At 33.7% G+C, this 26,551-nt stretch overlaps 5 protein-coding genes across 5 annotated transcripts; all 5 read right to left on the bottom strand.

The window, feature by feature from the left end:
• Positions 1-897: 897 nt before the first annotated feature.
• LOC140861871 (uncharacterized) lies at positions 898-1,695 on the bottom strand. The gene has a single exon (XM_073264875.1). The coding sequence runs from the start codon at positions 1,693-1,695 to the stop codon at positions 898-900; it is 798 nt and encodes a 265-aa protein (XP_073120976.1).
• Positions 1,696-4,487: 2,792 nt separating this feature from the next.
• LOC140861870 (uncharacterized) lies at positions 4,488-5,291 on the bottom strand. The gene has a single exon (XM_073264874.1). The coding sequence runs from the start codon at positions 5,289-5,291 to the stop codon at positions 4,488-4,490; it is 804 nt and encodes a 267-aa protein (XP_073120975.1).
• A 7,005-nt stretch (positions 5,292-12,296) lies between these two features.
• LOC140861869 (uncharacterized) lies at positions 12,297-13,154 on the bottom strand. Its single transcript, XM_073264873.1, has one exon. The coding sequence runs from the start codon at positions 13,152-13,154 to the stop codon at positions 12,297-12,299; it is 858 nt and encodes a 285-aa protein (XP_073120974.1).
• A 1,322-nt stretch (positions 13,155-14,476) lies between these two features.
• On the bottom strand, positions 14,477-15,337 carry LOC140861868 (uncharacterized). The gene has a single exon (XM_073264872.1). It carries the CDS (start codon positions 15,335-15,337, stop codon positions 14,477-14,479), a length of 861 nt encoding a protein of 286 aa, XP_073120973.1.
• A 4,772-nt stretch (positions 15,338-20,109) lies between these two features.
• LOC140861867 (uncharacterized) lies at positions 20,110-20,847 on the bottom strand. Its single transcript, XM_073264871.1, has one exon. The coding sequence runs from the start codon at positions 20,845-20,847 to the stop codon at positions 20,110-20,112; it is 738 nt and encodes a 245-aa protein (XP_073120972.1).
• Between the last annotated feature and the right edge of the window lie 5,704 nt (positions 20,848-26,551).

The raw sequence follows: 26,551 nt of genomic DNA, 5'->3' as shown, positions 1-26,551 counted from the left end.
ATTAAACAAACAATAATTCAGAGATCAGATCTTAAAAATTGTCCCTTTGTCCATTTTTTTGATTGATCAATGATCAAGAACAGTGGGAATCTTGACAGCCTAGTTCTTGAAATGATGAATTTAATTATCATGCTGTTACATACTTACATTACCAAATAGTGGAAGTTACACGACGTCTTTTATGAGATAATTCATACTCTTTTGAGAGTAACTATGGTCAGCTGATTAAATTTTGCATTTTAAGAGTTCCATGATTTGAACAAAATGCATGAAACTGTAATACACGGAACCAAGTAATGAATCGTGCAAATATGGGGATTTGCTAGTGCTCTTAAACCTCATCCCACCATAAGCTTGTGTGAGGACATTTTGCTTCATGATTCTATTAGATTTTATTACCTTGTCTTGATCAACTGGGGATCATTACCTCTTCCATATTTTATTTCAAAAACTGCCCTTAATCACAACAATTGGACGGCGAAGTAACATAAAATTATTAGAGTTAAATCCTGTAGTTTTTATTTTTCATAAAATTTTATTTGTTACTATTGATGTATTTTCTCTGTGAAATCGAAACTCGTGACTGTACATTAGAGTTACTTTACATACAATACAGACAGACATATAAGTTTTATACTTTGGCTAGAGATAGAAAAACTGAACTGCTGAATTACACATGTGATGGAATGAGTATAATTATCAGTAATAATGATGATGAGTTTTTGGACTGAGAAAGAAATAGCCTCCATTTCGTTGAACACAGGCAAAGTATAAGTAATTTAGACAATGGAACTGAGATTTAAGATTCAATAACTAAATTTTGTTGGTATTTAAGTATTGAGTTTTAGATCTATGATTTACAAAGGTATACATCTTTATCTAGAGGTCAAAAACAGGCTAATGACTCAGAGTATTAAGAAGAGAAACTCTGGTTTTCACTAGACTCCTAAAGAAAGATTCTAATCCCTCTTCAAGATCATGTATCGTCATTTCTGATGATTTTAATTCCCTCAATACATTTTGCTTTTTAATTTTGTCCATCCCTTTTTGCAGCATGTTGATATCCAATGCATACAACATATCCCCATCATCCATTTCTTGATCCACCGCATGACGTACACGGCTAGTTTGGGTGAACTTCGAAAGCAATAACCAACTTCTTTGCTTCGATCTTCTCTTTTCACCTGACACGTGTATCAGTATAGATTTCAAAACAGAGGAAGAAATAGCCTCCATTTCTTTTAACACTGTCACGATGGCTTTAAGATCTTCGGTTTTTTCCAGGAATGGTGTCATGTTCTGGTTGAAGCTCTTCATATTCTTGATGTTCTTATTGATCATTTGGTTAATCTTCTTTCTTGAGGCCACATAAGAATCGATGTCCTTTGCTGTGGCTGTTTCACCTCTGTTTCTTCTGATGGAGGATTCGAGATCTTGAACGGATTCCTTGGTTAAGCAGACAACATCTCTCGAAAATCCACAAAGATCCACAAGCCTGAGTGATCCTTCAAGAATCTCATTGATCCAAGTCCCACATTGGTCATGGGAGATGGCTTGTTGGATTGAAGGAACCTCAATCAGATTCTTGATTTCTTCATGCAATTTTATGAGGCAAGCTAAGTTCGAGCATATGGATTTTGCTGAGGTGGCTTCCAAGTCCCTTAGCCGGCATAAATGATCTTGAATCTCATCCATTACTGGATGAGATTTAGATGGTAAACTGTTTGATCTAGAATGGAAATTAGACATCTTTTTGCTGCAAACTGAAAACTGATACGTGAGGGTAAATGTACTTTTCTTTTTGGCTCTTTGCTAGAAATTCAGAATAGATATGGAATGGTTGAATTCATCTCTTATGCACCAGCTATATATATAAGGACTGAAGGAAAGAAAACAAAAGGAATATGTTCCACCAACAATGTCTCATAACTTCTGGAAATTGAATTAAAATTTATGCTGCACGAGTTCCGTGCTCCCCATATTTTAAACACTCGAAGATGCCGAATATCAATTGTACATATCTTGTGTATATTATATATATTGATCTTGGGTTAAAAATGTTATTTGTCTTAATTGGGGAGCAGAATCTTCAGGTATGCAATAAAAAATTTGTACACATGCACAACAAGCATAATAGCATATTAAACAAACTATAATTCAGAGATCAGATCTTAAAAATTGTCCCTTTGTCCATTTTGTTGATTGATCCACGATCAAGAACAGTAGGAATCTTGACAGCCTAGTTCTTGAATGATGCATTTAATTATCATGCTGTTGCATTACCAAATAGTAAAAGTGACACGACGTCTTTTATGAGATAATTCATATTCTTTTGACAGTAACTAGTAAAAACGCGTGTGCTCTGTATAATCACTTATTTTATGATCAATTAGTTATATAATTGAATTAAAGATAATATTATCCAATTCAAGAAAAAAATATTCACTCAGAAGCCTATATATAACTTAGGAACAAAAATATATCATCAGTAAAAAATAAGATACCTTAGAAAAATATTTAGCATGTTGAGTACAAAAAGATATATAGATGGAAGTATAAAGTGGTGAAAAAAATACTCTAAAAAATTAACTCAAAATATTAAATGGCCAAAAACAATGAGAAATCAAAACATATTATATAATTGTAATAATTAATTTTTATATAAAATAATATATGAAATTAGTGTTCATAATTAACAAATAACATAATAACTAAAATTGTTAAGCTGCGAAGTTTTTTTGTCATACTAATTATTACTTTATCTTTTATTTGAAATTTTCAAACTTTTATTTCCTATATATAATATTTTGTAATTATTTATTAAATTATAATATGATTCATTTAACATAGAAATATTACAATTAAAATAAAACTTCATTAAAAAAAGTAAAAAAAAAAAAAAAAAAAAAAAACTTAACGTACTACGATTATCACATCATCGTTTCCTATAAGAATTAGTTTAAGTTTTAAACACTTAAATAATATTTAATATGTTGATTATTAATTTATCACTTCATTTATTTGCACTAAAACCTTCAAAATTATATCAAATTAAATTTTCATAATAAATGTTATACTTTTGTTATAGTTAAACAATATTTTTTAAAAATAACTATCAATTAATCCACTATATTAATAATATGATATCTATGATAATAAAAAAATCTTCTTTTGCAAAAGCTTTTGATGACAAACTAATGACATATTAATTACCACTAAACTCACTATTATTATTATTATTACTATTACTATTATTATTAATAATATTATTATTATTATTATCTTCTATAAAATAAATAAATGATTTTCATGATAAAATAATGAATTAATAACAAAAATACTAAATCCACTAACTTTTATTATTATTATTGTTATTATTATTATTACTATTATTTAAATTAGTCTTTTATATTTTAAAATATAATATTTTACATTAATTAATAGTTTATATCATCATCTAATCGTCAATAAAATTTTTCTTAATCATTATTATATATAAAAGGATAGTTTCAGTAAGTATTATTTTATATTAATTAATAATTTTAATTATTATTTTAATTTTCGTACTAAATTTATTATATTTAATTTGCGTTTTGTTTTTTTTTCTTTCACCAACTAAAAATTAAATATATTAAGTATAATGAAAGATAATTTATATCCTCTCAAAAAAAAGAAAGATAATTTATAACTTTTTAATTATAAAATTTTCATTAATTATTTAACAAAATAGTTTTTTATTCAAAAAGTATAAAATATAAAAAAATTCAAAATAAATTAATCTCCTTGCCAAAATATATTTGTAATGAATAATAACATTGTTACATCGTAAAAATCTAGTTTTTATACATAATAATTTACATATATCAAAGTATTATAATTTGCTACGTTTTTATTAATTTTTGATTTTTGTATCAATTCATATATAATGTTTTTATTGTCAAAATGATCACCCAAATTAATGCATAATATTTTATTTATATTAAAGTGTATATTTCGTAAAAAAGTTATTAATAATTACTGGTTTATATGCTACATGATAATAAATTTACATAACTAATGTTTTTTCTTTAATGATGTAACCATTTTTTTTTAAAATCTACCAAACTAATTAATACCATAATCATGAACAAAATATCATAAGTATAGAATTACTAAAAACATAGATCTTTGAAATAAATCATCATAATAAATAATTGAAATAAATCTTGGATATTTGAATTTCCGTCTATTTACTTAAATATTTTGAAATTTTTTGAAAACACTATATAATTTTTACTAAAATCATTTATCAGTAATAATGATGATGAGATTTTGGACCGAGAAAGAAATAGCCTCAGTTTCTTTGAACACAGGCAAAATATTAAGTAATTTAGACAACAGAACTGGGATTTAAGATTCAATAACTGAATTTTGTTGGTATTTAAGTACTGAGTTTTAGATCTATCATTTACAAAAGTATACATCTTTATCTAGCGGTCAAAAACAGGCTAATGGCTCAGAGCATTAAGAAGAGAAACTCTGGTTTTCACTAGACTCCTAAAGAAAGATTCTAATCCCTCTTCAAGATCATGTATTGTCATTTCTGATGATTTCAATTCCCTCAATACATTTGGCTTTGTAACCTTGTCCATCCCTTTTTGCAGCATGTTGATAGCCAATGCATACAACATATCTCCACCATCCATTTCTTGCTCCATCTCATCATGTACACGGCTAGTTTGGGTGAACTTCGAAAGCAATAGCCAACTTCTTTGCTTTGATCTTCTCTTTTCCCCGGACACGAGTATCAGTATAGATTTCAAAACGGAGGAAGAAATAGCCTCCATTTCTTTCAACATTGCCGCGATGGCTTTAAGATCTTCGGCTTTTTCTAGGAGTGGTGTCAAGTTCTGGTTGAAGCTCTTCATATTCTTGATGTTCTTATTGATCATTTGGTTAATCTTCTTTCTTGAGGCCAAGTAAGAATTGATGTCCTTTGCTGTGGATGTTTCACCTCTGTTTCTTCTGATGGAGGATTCAATATCTTGAACGGATTCCTTGGTTAAGCAGACAACATCTCTCGAAAATTCACAAAGATCCACGAGCCTGAGTGATCCTTCGAGAATCTCATCGATCCAAGTCCCACGTCGTTCATGGGAGATGGCTTGTTGGATTGAAGACATCTGAATCAGATTCTTGATTTCTTCATGCCGATTTACGAGGCTAGCCAAGTTTGAACATATGGATTTTGCTGTTCCAGGCATGCCTTCTGAGCCCCTTAACCGGCATAAATGTTCTTGAATGTCATCCATTACTGGATGAGATTTGGATGGCAAACTGTTTGATCTAGACTGGAAATTAGACATCTTTTTTGCTGCAAACTGAAAACTGATATGTGAGGGTAAATGTACTTTCCTTTATGGCTCTTTGCTAGAAATTCAGAATAGAGGTGGAATGGTTGAATCTATCTCTTAGGCACCAGCTATATATTAGGACTAAAGAAAAGAAAACAAAAGGAATCTGTTCCACCTAAAATGTCTCATAACTTCTGGAAATTGAATAAAATTTTACGTCACACGAGTTCCGTGCTCCGTGTATATCTATCTATCTATTCTATTATAAATATGTAGCTTTCATTATGAATTTATTTTGTTATCCTTATAATTGCTTTTTTTATTAATTTTTTTTCATTAATTGTTGTGATTATTTGTTTGGTTTTGTTATCATACATTATTTTTAAATTCATTGATTATTTTAAAAATAAAGCTAAAAATTATGTTCTTAAATAATTTTTTTCTACAAATAATTTTTACTTTGGTACCATTTTTAATTTTTTTACTTATTAATTGTTTTTTTTTCTCATTCATTATTGTGTATTGTTTGTTTGTTATTTTTTCATTATTGTCATTAACAAAAAAGTATATGTTTAAAACTATATACCTGAATAAAAATATCAACTACATCATGTGATTTGGTTTCTTATATCTAATTTTATTTTTAAAAAAAATTTACGATTTGTATTTAAAAGTCAATTAAATAAAATCTGGTCAAAAGATTAATGCGTATACTTTTTGTTGTTTAAGTTTTTTTAATTTCCTAATTTTAGAACATACCGCAACTTGAGAACAATTTTGCTATGACCTCGGTAGCACATTGGTCCTTACTGGTTCTTGATAATATGAATAGAAACACTTAAATATAGATTGAATGACTTAAAAACTTTTAAATGTGCATTTTTAGATCTTATAATTCGCTAAACTATTTATTCTACTTTCGAAAATTAACCACAAATAATATGTTTAATAAAAGTTATATTACTTTTTTTTTCAGAGCTTCTAATTTTCTATTGGCCTTATTATACTTATTGACATTGATCAGAAATTATATGTTTAAGTTATATGTTTATTGTGAATTTACTTTGTTATCCTTATTAATTGCTTTTCTTATTAATTTTTTTTCATTAATTGTTGTGATTATTTTTTTGGTTTTGTTATCATACATTATTTTTAAATTCATTGATTATTTTAAAAATAAAGCTAAAAATTATGTTCTTAAATAATTTTTTTCTACCAATAATTTTTACTTTGGTACCATTTTTAATTTTTTTACTTATTAATTGTTTTTTTTTTCTCATTCATTATTGTGTATTGTTTGTTTGTTATTTTCTCATTATTGTCATTAACAAAAAAGTATATGTTTAAAACTATATACCTGAATAAAAATATCAACTACATCATGTGATTTGGTTTCTTATATCTAATTTTATTTTTAAAAAAATTTACGATTTGTATTTAAAAGTCAATTAAATAAAATTTGGTCAAAAGATTAATGCGTATACTTTTTGTTGTTTAAGTTTTTTTAATTTCTTAATTTTAGAACATACCGCAACTTGAGAACAATTTTGCTATGACCTCGGTAGCACATTGGTCCTTACTGGTTCTTGATAATATGAATAGAAACACTTAAATATAGATTGAATGACTTAAAAACTTCTAAATGTGCATTTTTAGATCTTATAATTCGCTAAACTATTTATTCTACTTTCGAAAATTAACCACAAATAATATGTTTAATAAAAATTATATTAATTTTTTTTCAGAGCTTCTAATTTTCTATTGGCCTTATTATACTTATTGACATTGATCAGAAATTATATGTTTAAGTTATATATTTAAATAAAAATATCAACTACATCATGCGGCTTGGTTTTTTATATCTATTTTTTTTTCTATCAAAAGTTTTACGGTTTGTATATAAACCAAGTAAATAAAATATGGTCAAAAAAATAATGTGATATACTTTTTGTTGTTTAACATTTTTAAATTTACTTGTTATCGATCCGGATACACAACTAATCACTTCATAAGCATGTAATTAACTTAACTAAAATATTAATATATAAATAGCGGAAGATAACTGAAATGTAAGAATCAGTTATATAACTCAATCAATTTACAACAAAATACATTTTCATTGTGAATTTACTTTGGTACCCTTATTAATTGTTTTTTTTATTAATTGTTTTTTTCATTAATTGTTGTGCATTATTTGTTTGATTTTGTTATCATACATTATTTTTAAATCTACTGGTAGTTGTGAATACTGAGAACATGAATTCCCTTAGCGCGTTGGATCATCGAAAAATGGAGAAATTACTACCTTTGGTAAGACCACCCATATATTTAAATAAAAATATCAACTACATCATGCGTCTTGGTTTTTTATATCTATTTTTTTATTTCTATAAAAAATTTTACGGTTTGTATATAAAACTAAGTAAATAAAATATGGTCAAAAAAATAATGTGATATACTTTTTGTTGTTTAAAATTTTTAAATTTTTAAATTTACTTGTTACCGATCCGGATCCACAACTAATCACTTCATAAGCATGTAATCAACTTAATTAAAATATTAATATATAAATAGCGAAAGATAACTGAAATATAAGAATCAGTTATATAACTCAATCAATTTACAGCAAAATACAAAAATAGATTTAAACTAAAACTATCGGTCACCTATGCTCCTACGCCTTGGTAATCAAATGAACATTGATCCACTTCCTGTACAACTTGCAAGTTGTCTCGTCGAATGTGATATTCGTGATAGAAACATGGTCGTGAGTGAAATACTCATGTACGTAATCTATTAGTACACATGTTTACATGCAATGCATGAAATATTACTACTCTGGTAAGCAAAGATTAAACATTGGAGCTCATGCTTAGATTATAAGCATCCCCAATATGAGCACGCTGCTCCGAAAATCCAATTGGTGCTACACATAGCAACTATGATCTTGGACTAAAACTGTCACGGGTAAGATTGCACACGTTGCTCTATCTACCCAGTGGTTGTCGCATGGTTATCAGATATCTTAAATGTTATCAAGGCTCAACATGATACACACATTCATATATAACATGACATAGTAAACATGCATCATATGACTATTAACAATGCAACAAAAAAATATGCAAACTAAGCTTGATATCTCATTCAGTACTTATGCACATCTAAACAACTGATTTATGAACATAGGGTCTAAAGACCTAGCCTAAAGATAAGTGTGTGCTTATCCAATAGCTACTGTCAAATTCCAAATTAAGAAAGGGATTCGAGACTATAGCTTCATCAGTTGTTAGTCTGCATAACTCGAAAATGCCGCAATTTGAGAACAATTTCTCTATGACCTCGGTAGGATCTTGGTCCTTGCTGGCTCTTGATAATATGAATAGAAACACTTAAATATAGACTGAATGACTTGACAACCTCTGAATTGTATTTTAGATCTTATACGCTAATCTCTTTATTCTACTTTAGAAAATTAACCACAAATTATATATTTAAAAAAGTTATATTTCTTTTTTCAAAGCCTCTAATTTTCTATTAATTAGCCTTATTCTACTTATGATCATTAACCAAAAATTATATTTTAAATTATATATCTAAATTAAAATATCTACTACATCATGTGGCTTGATTTTCTATATCTAATTTTTTTTTATCTAAATTTTTACGGTTTGTATTTAAAACATATGGTCAAAAAAAATTAATATGATATAATTTTTATTGTATATAATTTTTTTTATTTTTTTAATTTCTTAATTTACTTGTCATCCTACCTGGATCAATAACCAATCACTTGATAAGCATGTAACTAACTTTATTAAAATATTAACATATAAATAACGAAAGATAACTGAAAACTTAAGAATTAATTATAACTCAATCGAATTATCACAAAATAACAAAAATAGATTTAAACTAGAACAATCGGTAACATCTGCTCCTAGGCCTTGGCAATCGAATGAACATTGATCCACCTTCTGAACAATTTGCAAATTGTATCGTCTAATTTGATGTTTGTGATAGAAACAGGGATCTGAGTGAAATCTTCATGCATGTAATCTATTAGTATATATGTTTACATGCAATACATGAAGCATGACTACTTTGGTAAGCAGAGATCAAACATTGAAACTCATGCTTAGATTATAGGCATCTCCTCTCCAGTATGAGTGCGCTGCTCCAAAAATCCAATACATACTAACTATGATCTTGGACTAAAAGTGTCATGGTAAGTTTGCATACGCTGCTCTATGTACTCAGTGGGTGTCACATGGTTATAAGAAATAAGAGTTGAGCGACCTTACTCAACTGAATATCTCAAGGGTTCAGGTTCAACATGATACTCAAATGTTCATATGTAACATGACAGGAAAAATATATATCATGACTATTAATAATGCAAAAAATAATGCAAAAAAATAATATGCACATTCAACTTGATATCTGAGTCAATACTTATGCACATCTAAACAACTGGTTTAGGAACACATGGTCTATAGTCCTAGCCTAAAACAAAGTGTATGCTTATCCAACATCTACTCCCAAAGTCCCAATTAAGAAAGGGATTCGGGATTATAAATTCATCCGCGTTAGTCTGCATAAGTTGAAAATGCCGTAACTTGAGAACAATTTTGCGATGACCCCTGTAGCACCTTGGTCCTTGCGGGTTCTCGATAATACGAATAGAAACACTTAAATATGGCTCAGAAACCTCTGAATGTGCAACTTATAACTTATAATTAAAAAATCTATTTATTCTACTTTCGAAAATTAACCACAAATTATATGTTAAATAAAAGTTATATTCATTTTTTCAGAGCTTCTAATTTGTTATTAGTCTTATTCTACTTATGGTCATTAACCAAAAATTATATGTTTAAATTATATATCTAAATAAAAATATCAACTACATCATATGGTTTAATTTCCTATATCTAAATTTTTATTCCTATCTAAATTTTTTCGTTTTGTATTTAAAAACTACTTAAATAAAATATGGTCAAAAAATTAATGTGATATAATTTTTGTTGTTTAAAATTTTTAATTTACATGTATTGGTCAAATTTTTTATTTTTATGTTAATTTTTTAATTGTTTTCCCCTAGATAGATAACTTGTGATTTATCTCATCGAATGTGATATTCGTTATAGAAACAAAAACGTGAGTGAAATCGTCACGTACATATATAATCTATTAATGCATATGTTTACATGCAATGCATGAATTATTATGACTACTTTGGTAAGCAGGGATCAAACATCTTGTCACAGTTACAAGAAACAAGAGTTGAGCGACCTACTCAATTAACTATCTCAAGGAATATCAGGCTCAACGTGACATACATATATATTACAAGATAATATGCATCATATCACAAATAATATTGCAACGTATAAAAATACATACCAAGCTGGATATCTCAGTTAATACTTACGCATCTCTAAAAAATTGTTTAGTAGCACAAAGTCTATAAAGTCCCAACCTAAATATAAGTGAACATCATATCACTATTTTTTTTAATCTAAAGTTTCTATTAATCCAATAGACACTCCCAATAACTATTAAGTATTAGGGACTATCTTTCATCTGTCGTTAGTCCGTAAAAATCGAGAGCCTCGCAACTGAGCACAGTTTCATTACGACCTCTGTAACACAATGTTTCTTGCTAGCCCTCGCTAATATGGTTAGAGCACTCAAATATAGACAGATCTCAAGAGACTACGTTGAACTTAGGCATGAGAATCTCACGTCTATTTTAACTTATGTGTTTAAATTAAAATGTTTTGCAACCAACATTTTATTGTTATTTTTATTTATAAATTACATAAATAAAACACAATAAAATATCGTTTTGATATGATCGTTTTAGAGTTTCTAATTTTTTAATTTGCAATCATTTCTTTCAACCAATGTTTTCTTGTGATTTACGTTTATAAATTACTTTAATAAAACATGGTAAAAGATCAATCTCACAAACTTGACTCGTGAGATTGTCTTACTCGAGTTTTGTTTTAGTTTTGTTTTATTTTAATTAATCTATCATATGTTTCCCACGTGCAACGCACGTACACGTTTTCTAGTTAAACATCAAATTTGAAAAAAATGAGTTGTACACATCTCGTCTGTATTATATACCTTGATCTTGTCTTAAAATTGTTGTTTTAGCCATCATCGTGGAGCAAAATCATCAGCAATCGGCAATAAAAAATTTGTACACATGCGCAAGTAGCAAGATAGTACATTAAATTATTACTAATTCAGAGATCAAATCTTAAAAAGTTGCTCCTTTGTCCATTTTGCTGATTGATCTATGATTAAGAACAATAGGAATCTTGACAGCCTAGTTCTTGAAATGATCAATTAATTATCATGCTGTTGCATCACCAAATTGCAAAGGGACATGTCGTCCTTTATGAGATAAATAAGATAATTCATACTGTTTTGTGGGAAATTTTGAAGAGCTGATTAGAATTTGCATTTTTTGAGCACACTGATATGAAAAAAACTGCAGGAACCTGTAACACAGAGAACCAAGTAATTAGTATCATAAGCTTGTATGATAATTTTTTAATGTTGATACCACTTCTACATTTTATTTCAAAAGCTGCCCTTTATTGGATTCCTGGGAAGGGCAAATTTTTTTGTCATATTCAAATTAAAACACATGGATGGCTAAGTATTATAAAGATATTTGAGTTAAACAATTACTATTACCAAGTACAAAAAAGTCATATAATTCTATATGTTTCAAATTACATTTTCTCTGTGAAATCAATTTCCTTGTATGGATATTAGAGTTACTGTACATGCATATAGATTGATGGATAGATGGAACTAACTTTGGAAAAAAATAGAAAAAAGTGAAGTACACGTGACTGGATGAATGTAAGTATCAGCATTGGTATTTGATGTTATGTACAGAGGTGTGATCAAATTCTCAAAATTTAAGACAAGTCCAAGGGACTAATGATCACTGAGAATATTAAGGAGAGAAACTCTTGTTTTCACTAAACTCCTAAACAACGATTCTAATCCATCTTCAAGTTCATGGATGGCCATTTCTGATTCTTTCAACTTCTTCAAGATGTTTTGAACAATTACTTTGTCCATGAATTTCATTGAGGCCCCAACGTGCAAGTCGAACAAGTCCTTAGAACCGCAATCTCGATCTGTCTCGGGATATACATGGTTCAAAGTGAACTTTGAAAGCAATGACCAATTTCTTGACTTTGATCTTCCATTTGCACCGGACAGGAATAACGGTACCGAGTTTAGGACCGAGAAAGAAATAGCCGCTGCATGTTTCATCACCATCACGATAGCTTGCAGATTATTATCGTTTTCTACGGATACTGTTGAATTTTGGTCGAAGCTTTTCAAGTTCTTCACGTACTTCATGCTGATCATTTTGTTAATCTTTTTTCTTGAGACCAAATAAGACTTGATATCAGTCTCCGTGGCTGTTTTATCTCTGTTTCTTCTAATGGAGGATTCGAGCTCTTGAATGTATTCCTTCATTGAACAACAAACATCTCTCGAAAATCCACATAAATCCACGAGACTGAGTGATCCTTCAAGAATCTCATTGATCCAAGTTCCACATTGCTCATGGGAGAGGACTTGTTGGATTGAAGGTATCTGAATCAGATTCTGGACTCCCTCGTGCAAGTCTACGAGGCTGACCAAGTCCGAATTTACAGATTTGGCTGTTATCGACGTGGCTTCTGAAGCCTTTAACCGACGTAAATGATCTTGAATCTCATCCATCACTGGATGAGATTTAGATGGAAAACTGTTTGATCTGGAATGGAAATTAGCCATCTTTTCTTGCAAAATGAACTGATATGCTAAATGTACTGTTTAACTCTTTATCAGAAAGATTCAAGATGATTGAATCCATCCCTTTGGCAGCACCAGCTATAAATAACGAGTAAAGTAACCAAACAAGAGGAATCTATTCCACCTAAAGTGTCACTTTAACTTTTGAAATTGAATTAAATTTTATCTCGCACGAGTTCCATGCTCCCTGTATATTAAACACCTGTATTTGAAAACAATAAATCGTACATATATTGTCTACAAGGTCTCTGAGCATGAGGAATATATAATAGCCTTACACGTGCGAAAGAAACGACAAAAAGCTTGATCTTCAGACAACCATGAAACATAAAAGGTCACAATCTGCCCTTAGCTTTCAACCAAGGAAAAATGCGCCATTATAGTGGAGAAAAATAATCAAGAATTAGGACTAAAAAATGTGTATACATGCATAAGTAGCATAATAATATATTAAATTATTAGTAATTCAGGGAGCAGATCTTAAAAATGGCCCATTGGCATCTCCTGATTGATCTATGATTAAGAACAACAGGAATCTTGACAGCCTAGTTCTTGAATGATCAATTAATGATCATGCTGTTGCATTAACAAATTGTGGCATTTTTTAAAAAAAAGTGAAGGAATACGTGGATTTTTCATACATTTGGAATTAAATAATGTTAGCTCATTGCATTTTACTTTTTTTTTTAGGAGATTAAATTTTGCATTTGGAGTTCACTGATATGAACAAATTGCAGGAAACTGAAACATTCAGAAACTAAAAATGGACTTTTTCTAAGCTGGATATTTATAATTTTCGTATCTGCCAAAACTACTAATCTCATGCCTTTATAAGCTTATGATTTAAGGAATTTTGGTTCATAATCCTCTAAAAATTTTAAATCATCTTGATCAACAGAAGAATAATATGCCACTTCTACATTTTACATAAAAAAAAAAAATTCCTTTTTGTTGGGATAGTGACGAGAAAAAAGTTTTGCTTGTGGTCAAAACATGCCAGTTGTTGAATTGAACCATTTACTTACAGTCAACAAAAGTTTTAGTTCATCCTGTACAATTTTTATTGTTGGATAATTCTATTATTACTCATGATGTGTATATATTTATGTCTTCTATGAAATTGAAATTCTTGTAAGCTTGTAAGAATTACTTTGCATATGGATGGGTAGATAGATCAGTAGAACATCATGTAAAGATAGAAAAAAATGAAATACACAGGTGAATGAATAAGTATCAGTATTCATCTATAATGTCATATACATTAGAATGATCTAAATCTCAAAATTTAAGACAAGTCTGAGTGACTAATGATCACTGAGAATGTTAAGGAGAGAAACTCTTGTTTTCAATAAACTCCTAAACAAAGCTTCCAATCCCTCTTCAAGTTGATGGATGATCATTTCTGATTCTTTCAACTTCTTCAAGATGTTCTGAACAGCTGAATTGTCCGTCAATTTCATTGACGAGCGAACATGCAAGTTAAACAAGTCCTCGGAGCCACATTCTTCATTTGTCTCGGAATATGCTTGGTTTTTCTTTTGAGTGAACTTTGAAAGAAATGGCCAACTTCTTTGGTTTGATCTTTCATTCGCACCAGACAGAAGTAATAACACCGACTTTAGGACTGAGAAGGAAATTGCCTCCATTTCTTTCAACACTATGACGATGGTCTTAAGAGCATTATCTTCTTCTAGAAGTGCTGTTGAATTCTGGTTGAAGCTTTTCAAGTTCTTGATGTATTTATCGACTGCTTTGTTAATCCTTTTTCTTGAGGCCAAATAAGATTTGATATCATTTGCTGTGGCTGTTTCACCTCTGTTTCTTCTAATGGAGGATTCGAGATCATGAACAGATTCCTTGGTTAAACAGACGACCTCTCTTGAAAATCCACAAAGGTCCACGAGCCTCAGCGATCCTTCAAGAATCTCATTGATCCTAGTCCCAAGTTGGTTATAGGAGAGGGCTTGTTGGATAGTGGGAATCTGAATCAGATTCTTGAGGCCGTCTTGCAAATTCACGAGGCGAGCCAAGTTTGAAAATGCAGATTTGTCTGATGTGGATGTGGCTTCTGAGCCCTTTAACCGGTTCAAATGATCCTGAATCTCAACCATTACTGGATGAGAATTTGAAGGAAAACTGTTTGATCTAGCATGAAAATGAACCATCTTTTCTTGAAAAATGAACTGGTGTCTTTAAGGATGGATGTGCTATTTGAGTCGAGAAAAGATGTTGAGTTCTTGACTCTATAAGTTTGTCATAAGCCATTTATAAGAAGACAACCAGAGGAAACAAAGGGAATCCATTCCACCTAAAATGACTTGCCACTGCATAAATTTTAATGCAAGAATGATCATGCACGAGTTCCATGTCTCCCCAATCTCGCACAACTCAAATAAAAAAACTCAAGCATACACATCTCAGCTGCATTATGGAAGTTGACATTGCAGCAGGAGGAATCTTGACAACTATGAACTCTATTTAATAATGCTGGTTCTGCATAGAGCTGGAGTATTGCTGGTCTTCAAACATTATGAACAGACGAAGGTGCACACGAGTACGATTACACGTGCTCAACAGAGAACATGCAACAAAAAATTGAATTTTTGTGCAAATTTGGGAGTAAAGTATTGCTCGTCCAGATTTAATAGCATTGAATATAGAGATTGTTTATGTTATGGATTATGCCGGAGCGAACATGACGATAATAATAATTGTGGAATAAAATAATCAACAAGAACACCAAGATTTACGTGGTTCATCTAATATAGGCTACGTCCATGGAGCTGCTGCAATATTTATAACCGGAAAAATATTACAAGTGTATACAAAATACTATATCTCTCACACGATCTCAACCCCGAGTATTACCGAGAAAATAATTTCTCTAACTCACACAAGAGAACACTCAAGAAAAATACCAAGAAACTCTCTTTGTTTCTTATCTCTCTTTTTTCTCTACGTTGTGGGATACATAATCTGATGAATGGGGAGCTCTAGAGCTCCCTGACAATGTGAACGAGGAAGCTGCAGGATTTCTTCTCCTCTTAATTGGTCAAATTCCATTCAGCCAATCAAACTTCAATTGTGGCAACTCCGTGTCAGCCACCATCCTCGAAAAATTGGCCATCATGATTATTTTATTATACTTTGACTAACATTCTCCCACTTGAAGACTTGATTTCAATTAAGGCTTCATACAGTCAATGCAGCAGCTCATGCCTTCCTTATTTACGCTTGTAGTCCAACTGAAGTCGAGCACAACTTCAGTTTGTCAGTGGTCACCACCTTCGTGAATATATCAGCAGGATTTACACTTCCAAGAATCTTCTCAAGCTTCAAGACTCCATTCACCCGATCTCTAAGGATCCCGATTTCAAGGATTTGTTTTGCAGCACTCAAATCCTTCATAGCAAATTCTATCTTTAGTTTATCAATCTCCTTCAGACAAACTCCTGCTATCAACATATCATCTACATATACCAGTAGCATGATATAAGAACCATCAAGCTTCACATAACACCAGTGATCAGCATGATACCTCGGGAAACCATCATTATTCATTACACCATCAAACTTCTTGTACCACTGTCTTGGAGCTTGTTTGAGACCGTACAAGCTTTTCTGAAGTTTGCACATTATTTTCTCTTTCCCTCGTACTTCAAATCCCTGTGATTGATTCATTTCTTCATCTATCTCACCATGAAGAAACACAGTCTTTACATCTAACTGCTCCAGATGCAAATCTTCTTTTACCATCAATCCAAGTACAGTCCTGATAGTAGTTAACTTTATCACCAGAGAGAAAATATCAGTGTAATCAATTACTTCTTTTTCACCTTTTACAACAAGGATTTCTTTGTACCGCTTGCTACCATCGTGTACTAATCGGTACTCCCACTTGCTATGTAAAACCTTTTTACCTTCAGAAAGTTCTGACAACTCCCACATGTGATTGAATGACAGTGAATCCATCACATCTTTCATGGCTAACTCCCACTGTTTAAAGGTCTCATAAACATCTGATTTATTTTTCAAAAAATAAACCAAAAATTTCCTGCTCGAATCGTCAACAGTAGTGCCATAATATCTTGAGTGATCTCCAAGGAATTTCACAGGAGATGGTCCACATACGTCAGTATGTACCAGCTCCAAATCCGCCGATTTCGGTTCTCTAACCTCTTTTGAAAAGCTCATTTTTTTCTGCTTTTCAAAAAATACAGCTTCACACGGCTTGTGTTCAACGATCTTTAATACCGGTAGCTTTCCATTTGAAACAAGCATTTTCATTCCCTTCTCACTCGTATCTCCAAGCCTACTAAGCCATAGACTTGAATTAGCTCCAGCATCCACAGCTGCTAATATGTCTCTGCAACTGGAAGTCATGTACAGGGTTTCAGTTTTCGTTCATCGAGCAATAATCATGGCTCCTTTGCTCACTTTCCAAGAGCCATCACCAAAGGTCACTTTATGACCTTCGTCATCGAGCTGTCCCACTGAGATCAGATTCCGCGTCAGTCTTGGTACATGTCTGACTTTATTGATTTTCCAGACAGATCCATTTGACATTTTCAACCGAACATCTCCCATACCAACAATCTCCAAAGGTTTTCCATCAGCCAGGAAAACTTTTCCGTAATCTCCCGCAATGTAATTATCGAATACATCACGATTACCAGTGGTATGAAACGAAGCTCCCGAATCCATAACCCAAGAGTCAATAGGGCTTTCCATGGATAACACTAAAGCATCGTGTACTTCTTCAGTAACAACATTTGCATTATTCTTGGGTGATCTGCAGTCCTTTTTCATGTGACCAGTTTCACCACAGCTCCAGCACTTCAATTTCTTTTCAAAGGTATTTTTGTTTTTTCCAGTTCTTGATTTGGATCTGCCACGCCATCGGTTAGAACCTTTTTCACTGCTCCTGCCCCTACTTCTGTTTTCAAGATTTTGGGCAGATCTCGATGATGTTGCTTCTCTCGAATCCCTCCTGCGAACTTCTTCACCAAGGATTCGATCTCTGACATCATTGAATTGTAACTTTCCTTTTCCAGCAGAATTGCTAATCGCTGCCCGCATCGGCTCCCAAGCATTTGGTAAGGACGCCAAAAGAATAAGTGCACAAATCTCATCATCAAAATTTATTTCAACCGATGTCAATTGAGAAACAATCGTGTTGAATTCATCGATATGTGCTGCCACCGAAGCACCTTCCTCCATCTTCAAGTTGAATAACTTTTTCATGAGGAACACTTTATTATTTGCTGATGGCTTCTCGTACATGTCCGACAAAATGGACATCATCTCCTCCGTGGTATTTGCCTCCGCCACGTTGTGTGCCACGTTCTTTGTTAGGGTCAATCGTATTACCCCTAACACTTTTCGGTCAAGAAGCTCCCACTCATCATCCTCCATCTTTTCTAGCTTCACCCCAGATAGAGGTTGATGTAGCTTCTTGCTATACAGATAATCTTTAATCTGTAACCGCCAAAATGTGAAATCTGTACCGTCGAACTTATTGATTCTCGATCCCGATCCGTCACTTCCGGCCATCGCTTCTATTGCCTTAATAAAATTTCAAAAAAATCTTTTCTGATGTGGAAGATCAGACAAAGTTGCAACCACAGAGCATACTCAAAAAAATTTTCACCAAGGCTCCCGGACACCGTTACTGCTTTGATACCAGTTGTTATGGATTATGCCGAAGCGAACATGACGATAATAATAATTGCGGAATAAAACAATCAACAAGAACACCAAGATTTACGTGGTTCACCCAGTATAGGCTACGTCCATGGAGCTGCTGCAATATTTATAACCGGAGAAATATTACAAGTGTATACAAAATACTATATCTCTCACACGATCCCAACCCCGAGTATTACCGAGAAAATAATTTCTCTAACTCACACAAGAGAACACTCAAGAAAAATACCAAGGAACTCTCTTTGTTTCTTATCTCTCTTTTTTCTCTACGCTGTGGGATACATAATCTGATGAATGGGGAGCTCTATTTATAGAGCTCCCTGACAATGTGAACGAGGAAGCTGCAGGATTTCTTCTCCTCTTAATTGGTCAAATTCCATTCAGCCAATCAAACTTCAATTATGGCAACTCCGTGTCAGCCACCATCCTCGAAAAATTGGCCATCATGATTATTTTATTATACTTTGACTAACAGTTTATTGATCATAAATTTAGCAATCAATGGTTAAAAAGAACAGATTTGGAATCTGTACAGCCCAATAGTGAGTTACTTTTCACTCTTCTGCAACATCATATCATGGCCTGGTCAGATATCTAACCCATTCTTTACAAGTTTTTAGATGTTCCATGAGAGGGAAAAGACACATTATTTCTTTTTCTCAGTTTTCTGCGAACGCTAACATAATTTTGAAAAGCGTTGTGGATTAGTTGAGTTTTATGTTTTTATCTTTAACTTAAAAAGCCATTAGCAGGAATGAAAGTTCTACCATTCTTGATACGGAACAAGAAAGATGAAACATCCATGCCCGATGTTATATGATAAAAAAATGTAGACCCTTTTGCATGTAATTTAATTATTAAATTAGTAATAAAATTTTAAAAGCAACGGATAATCTCGCGACCTAGAAGGAATTCAATTTTTTTGTTTTTTTCCTATTTCTTCATAGTAATTATACATTTTGTTGGGGCAAAATCAACGTCAACTGGTAAAATTCCGCATTCTACGTACAGTTTCAGTGAAACGATCAAATGAAAAAGAGTTGCCTTGTTGGACCGCCAAAGGGAAGTTGAAGCATGGAACATAAAACAATATAAACTGAAAATTTTGATGGACTAAACTTCTTGGACTAAATTGATGAGTAAATTGTGGATTTACCTGTAATAATATTTAATTCATTTACATGTGTAATCAAAATCTCAAAATTTAGGGCAAGTTGCCAAGTTCAAGTGATTAGTGATCACTGAGAACATTAAGAATGGAAACTCTTGTTTTCACTAAACTCCTAAACAAAGCTTCCAATCCCTCTTCAAGTTCATGGATTGCCATTTCTGATACTTTCAACTTCCTCAAAATGTTTTGAACAGTTGCATTATCCTTGCCATTCGTGGACTCGTCGAAGTGCACGATAAAAAAGTCATTGTCACTGCATTCTTGATCTGCTTCAGAATATACACGGCTTGTTTGAGTGAACTTTGAAAGCAAGGACCAACTTCTCTGCTTTGATCTCGCCTTTGAACCGGATAGGAGTAATAATATCGAATTTATGACTGATGAAGAAATAGCCTCAATTTCTCTGAACACCATCACCATAGTTTTAAGATCAACGTCTTCTTGTACGAGTGTTGCTGAATTCTGGTTGCACCTTTTCGAATTCTTGATGCACTTCTTGTTGACCATTTTGTAAATCTTTTTTCTTGAGGCCATAAAAGAATTGATGTCATCTGATGTAGCTGTTTGACCTCTGTTTCTCCTAATGGAGGATTTGAGATCTTGAATGGATTCCTTGGATACAGAGACAACATCTCTTGAAAATCCGCAAAGATCCACAAGTGCAAGTGACCCTTCAAGAACCTCATCAATCCAATTCCCACATTGGTCATGCGAGAGGGCTTGCTGGAATGAAGGTGTCTGAATCAGATTCTTGAGGGATTCGTGCAAACTAACGAGGCCAGCCAAGTTTGAACACATAGATTTCCTGTTGTTGATGTGGCTTCTGATCCCTTAAGCCGGCACAACTGATCTTGAATCTTATTCATTATTGGACTGCATTCAGATGGTAAACTGTTTGATCTAGAATGGAAATTAGCCATTTTTTGATTTTTTTCTTGTAAAACAGACAGATCTTACTGTTTTACTCTTTATAAGAATAGATATTTTGGGCTTCAATGCATCTTTCTTCCATACATAAGCTATATATATAAGAAGATAACCAAACAAAACAAAAGGAATCAACTACACCTACAATGACACATCTGCTGAAATTTTAAAGTAAGAACAATAATAGTCCACGAGCTCCTTGTCCCCCGGATCTTGTACGCCTTAAAGGAAAAAAAAAACTCAATCATACATCGTCGCTACATCGAAAGTTGGACACCTAAGTAGGAGGAATCTTGACAAAAAGAAGCTTGTATTAGTTGTATTATAATATTATCTTTATTAGTGTTTAAGGATATTTTAGTCTATTTCTTTTCATTGTAATTCCTAGTTATAAATACTCTTTATTGTATTCTGATTCATTATGCAAGTCAATAAGAAATCCCTAGCCTCCTTTTTTTCTCTATGTCATCATGGTATCAAAGCCTAGGTTTATGGATTCTCCTTGTGTGATTGAAGAAGTTATAATCCAATCCACAGCTTTTTGGCCATTCAGCGGTTGATTTTGGTATTTTCGTTTTCCCTTTGATTTGTTCTCGCTCGCGTTGGTTTGTCTAGATTTGGTTAATTTTGGGAATTTCGAATCCGTTGATTTCGGTTTTGGGTTTTTTTTTGTATTTGTGCCTCTTTCATCATGGTTAGTCGTAAGGATGATTCACTTCAGTCGATTAGTGTTCAATTGGATGGTAAAAACTATACGTATTGGAGCTACGTTATGAAGAATTTCTTGCGTGAAAAATCTTTGTGGAGCTATGTTACAGGTGTACGTATTAAACCTACAGACGAGACGATAACCAACTATGCGGACTTGGTCGACAGTTGGGAGGCTGATAATTCGAAGATTATTACGTGGATTAACAATTCTGTTACCCACTCCATTGGCGTTCAGTTGGCTAAGTATGAGACGGCTAAAGAGGTCTGTGATCATCTGGCTAGATTGTACACACAGTCTAATTTCGCCAAGCAGTATCAGTTGGAGACCGATATTCGCGCACTTCAGCAGAATGATATGAATGTTCAGGAGTTTTATTCTGCCATGACTAATCTCTGGGATCAGTTGGCTCTCACTGAGTCTGCAGAGCTGCGAATATTTGAACCATATTTGGCTCGTAGAGAAGAACAACGTCTGGTACAGTTTTTGATGGCTCTTCGAAATGATTTTGAAGGATTGCGTGGGACAATTCTACATCGTTCTCCTCTTCCGTCTGTTGATTCTGTGGTTAATGAACTGTTAGCAGAGGAGATTCGGCTTAAGTCTAAAGCAGATAAGGGGTCTGTCACACCTACAACTCCATCTGTCTTTGCTGCTCCACGATAGTCTCTGCCTAGCAACCAAAATAGACCAGCTCCTAAGGTTTCTTCGGATGAATGTGCTTTCTGCAAAGAAAAGGGTCACTGGAAGGCTCAATGTCCGAGATTGTTGGGTAAAGGAAAACAACAACAGCAACAACGACCACCTCAACCACCACACCCTCCACAGACTGCTCCATGGTCGTATCGCCCACCTCAGGCCAACAATGCAGTTGCTGCCCCGTCCTTGGATCCACATATGTTGGAGCAGTTTCAACAGTTCCTCGCTTCACAGCCTCATGCCATGTCTGCCTCCTCTCATAAAGGTTTGTCTTTGTCCGATAATTCAGGTAAATTGTCTCCCCTGTGGATCTTAGACTCAGGTGCTTCTCATCATATGTCTCCTGATATTGATTCTTTTGCGTCTGTTAATTCTGCTCCATCTTTGTCTGTCATGACCGTCGATGGTACTCCAATGCCATTGGCAGGAATTGGCTCTGTTCACACATCTAGTTTATCACTTTCAAATGTATATCACATTCCTAGTCTAACTTTAAATCTTGCATCTGTTGGTCAATTGTGTGATTCGGGTCTCTCAGTTCTTTTTACTTCTACCAATTATTGTGTTCAGGACACGCAATCTCAGAAGGTGATTGGGACAGGCTGTAGGGAAGGGGGACTCTATGTCTTGAATGAGCTAAAAGTATCAGATGTTGCTGCATCTAGTGTGGATTTTTCGTCTTTTTGTTTGAGTCGTTCGTCTTCTGATTTTTATCTTTGGCATTCTCGTTTAGGTCATGTTTCTGGGTCTCGTTTAAAGTTTTTGGTGTCTACAGGAGTTTTGGGTCATTTGGACAGTCATGATATTTCTGATTGCAGTGGTTGTAAACTGGCTAAATTTTCAGCCTTGCCTTTTTATAAAAGCATTTCTTTTTCAATTGCGCCATTTGATCTTGTGCATTCTGATGTGTGGGGACCTTCTCCTGTATACACCAAAGGAGGTTCCAGATATTATGTTTCCTTTATTGATGATTTCACTCGTTATACTTGGGTTTATCTTATGAAACGCATGTCTGATTTCCTTACCATATTCCGTAACTTTAGAGCTTTTGTGAAAACCCAACACTCATCTGTCATTAAATGTTTTCGGTGTGATTTGGGGGTGAATAAAACTGGCTAAATTTTCAGCCTTGCCTTTTTATAAAAGCATTTCTTTTTCAATTGCGCCATTTGATCTTGTGCATTCTGATGTGTGGGGACCTTCTCCTGTATACACCAAAGGAGGTTCCAGATATTATGTTTCCTTTATTGATGATTTCACTCGTTATACTAGGGTTTATCTTATGAAACGCAGGTCTGATTTCCTTACCATATTCCATAACTTTAGAGCTCTTGTGAAAACCCAACACTCATCTGTCATTAAATGTTTTCGGTGTGATTTGGGGGGTGAATACACTTCTAACGATTTTTCTCAGTTACTTGCTTCTGATGGGACTATCCACCAAACCTCGAGTATAGATACTCCTCAACAAAATGGTGTTGCTGAAAGAAAACATCGTCATCTTGTTGAAACAGCTCGTTCGTTCATGTTGTCAGCCGAGGTTCCTAGTGTGTATTGGGGGAAAGCAGTACTTACGGCTGCTCATGTAATCAACAGAATTCCAATATCTCATAATTCAGGTTTGTCCTCGTTTGAAAAGTTGTATGGTCATTCACCTGATTATTCCTCGTTGCACGTCTTTGGATGTACTTGCTTTGTTCTTCGACCACAAGTTGAGCGTAATAAATTGTCTCCCCGGTCCGCCTTATGTGTTTTTTTGGGTTATGGTGTTGGTCAAAAGGGATATCGTTGTTTTGATCCAGTTAGTCAAAAATTGTATGTCTCGCGTCATGTTGTGTTTTTAGAGCATATTTCATTCTTCTCTGTTCCTGCTAGTTCACATCATATGACACCGTCAGATCTAGTTCGTATTGATCCTTTCGATTCCAAACCCAATGAAGCTCTATCTGATAATTTGGTTCACGAGGCATCCACCTCACATGCCCCTGCTCCTACGACCACCCAATTGTCGGATGCGATTGCGGATGTTCCTCTTCTGCGTCAGTCCACTCGCACTCGTAAGTCTACTAAACTCCCCGATTTTGAGTACTCCTCTTATTCTACTTCATTTGCTTCCTTTTTTTGCCTCTTTTCATCGTCTTTCTGAGCCTTTGTCCTATAGAGAGGCAATTCTTGATCCCCTTTGGCAGGCTGCTATGGCTGAGGAACTTACTGCTCTACACCAGACTCATACATGGGATTTGGTTCCGCTGCCATCCGGAAAACATACCATTGGTTCTCGTTGGATCTACAAGATTAAAACCAAATCAGATGGATCCATTGAGCGATACAAGGCTCGACTTGTTGCTAAAGGCTATTCCCAGGAGTATGGCATGGATTATGAAGAAACGTTTGCCCCTGTTGCAAAAATGACGACTGTTCGCACTCTGATCGCAGTTGCTTCCGTTTGCCGATGGAGAATATCTCAGTTGGATGTCAATAATGCTTTTTTGAATGGTGACCTTCATGAAGAAGTTTATATGATGCCTCCTCCTGGTGTCGCTCATCAGCCTGGTCAAGTTTGCAAGCTTCGCAAAGCTCTTTATGGTCTCAAACAAGCACCATGTGCCTGGTTTGAGAAGTTTTCTATGGTGATCACTTCACTTGGCTTTCTTTCTAATCACCATGATTCGGCTTTATTTGTCAAGCGTACAAGAACAGGTCGTATTCTCTTATCCTTGTATGTTGATGACATGATCATTACGGGTGATGATTATGATGGTATTGCATCTTTGAAATCTGAGTTTGCACGTTGCTTCGCTATGAAAGACTTGGGTATGCTACGTTATTTTTTGGGAATTGAGGTTGCCTATTCTTCAAAAGGATATCTCTTATCTCAATCAAAATATATAGCTGATTTGTTTGAGCGTGCTCGACTTACTGACAACAGGACTGTTGATACTCCCCTTGAGACCAATGCTAGATACTCTCCGTCGGATGGCACTCCTTTGGCAGATTCCAGTCTCTATCGTACCATTGTCGGAAGCCTGGTTTATCTTACCGTGACTCGCCCAGACATTGCACATGCTGTTCATGTGGTTAGTCAATTTGTCACTGCCCCTACTACAGTTCATTGGGCTGCCGTTCTTCGTATTCTCAGGTACCTTCGGGGCACTCAGTTTCATAGTCTCTTGTTTCCTTCTACGTCTTCGTTAGAGCTGCGGGCTTACTCTGACGCGGATTGGGCTGGTGATCCTACGGACCGCAAGTCGACCACTGGATTTTGTATTTTCCTCGGTGACTCGCTTATTTCGTGGAAGAGAAAGAAACAAGATGTCATCTCTCGGTCTTCTACTGAAGCTGAGTATCGTGCAATGGCCTCAACTACCTGTGAAATTGTTTGGTTGCGTCGGTTGCTTGCTGATATGGGTATTTCTCTTTGTCACCCTACTCCACTACATTATGATAATCAAAGTGCTATTCAGATTGCACGAAATTCAGTCTTTAATGAACGAACCAAACATATCGAGATTGATTGTCATGTCACTCGCCACCACCTGCAGATCGGCACCATCACATTGCCATTCGTTCCTTCTTCTCTGCAGATTGCTAATATGTTTACAAAAGCACACCCGGCTTCGCGCTTTCGTTTCCTGTCTGACAAACTCTCAATGCTTATCGCTGTAGCATCGTGAGTTTGAGGGGGGATATTAGTTGTATTATAATATTATCTTTATTAGTGTTTAAGGGTATTTTAGTTTATTTCTTTTCATTGTAATCCCTAGTTATAAATACTCTTTATTGTATCTGATTCATTATGCAAGTTAATAAAAAATCCCTAGCCTCCTTTTTTTTTCCTATGTCATCAGCTTGTTTAACAATACTGATAATGCATAGAGCTGGAGTGCTACTGATCTTCAGACAATGATAAATATAATAAGGCGCACACGAGTACTATTACACATGTTGGGAAGAGAATATGTCCAAAAACAAAATCATATTTTGTTAAATTATTGCCACGCATTCAGGTTTCAGGTCATGGAATCTTTACAGCTTAGAACTAAGAATGCTAGTTTAATATGCACACTGTTGCATTGATATATTATTACGTATTAGTGGTTGTTAATCCACAGGCATTGCCAAAGATTGATATCTTTTTCACGCTTATACAAAGATGCAGACATGAAA

Source organism: Henckelia pumila, chromosome 4, assembly GCF_033568475.1.
Source record: "Henckelia pumila isolate YLH828 chromosome 4, ASM3356847v2, whole genome shotgun sequence".
Classification (NCBI taxonomy): domain Eukaryota; kingdom Viridiplantae; phylum Streptophyta; class Magnoliopsida; order Lamiales; family Gesneriaceae; genus Henckelia; species Henckelia pumila.
This window is presented reverse-complemented; position numbering and strand designations above follow the sequence as displayed.

Coding starts and splice junctions, on each gene's coding strand:
- LOC140861868 (XM_073264872.1), bottom strand. CDS start 15,337: ATGGTTCATTTTCATGCTAGATCAAACAGTTTTCCTTCAAATTCTCAT.
- LOC140861871 (XM_073264875.1), bottom strand. CDS start 1,695: ATGGATGAGATTCAAGATCATTTATGCCGGCTAAGGGACTTGGAAGCC.
- LOC140861867 (XM_073264871.1), bottom strand. CDS start 20,847: ATGTGTTCAAACTTGGCTGGCCTCGTTAGTTTGCACGAATCCCTCAAG.
- LOC140861869 (XM_073264873.1), bottom strand. CDS start 13,154: ATGGCTAATTTCCATTCCAGATCAAACAGTTTTCCATCTAAATCTCAT.
- LOC140861870 (XM_073264874.1), bottom strand. CDS start 5,291: ATGGATGACATTCAAGAACATTTATGCCGGTTAAGGGGCTCAGAAGGC.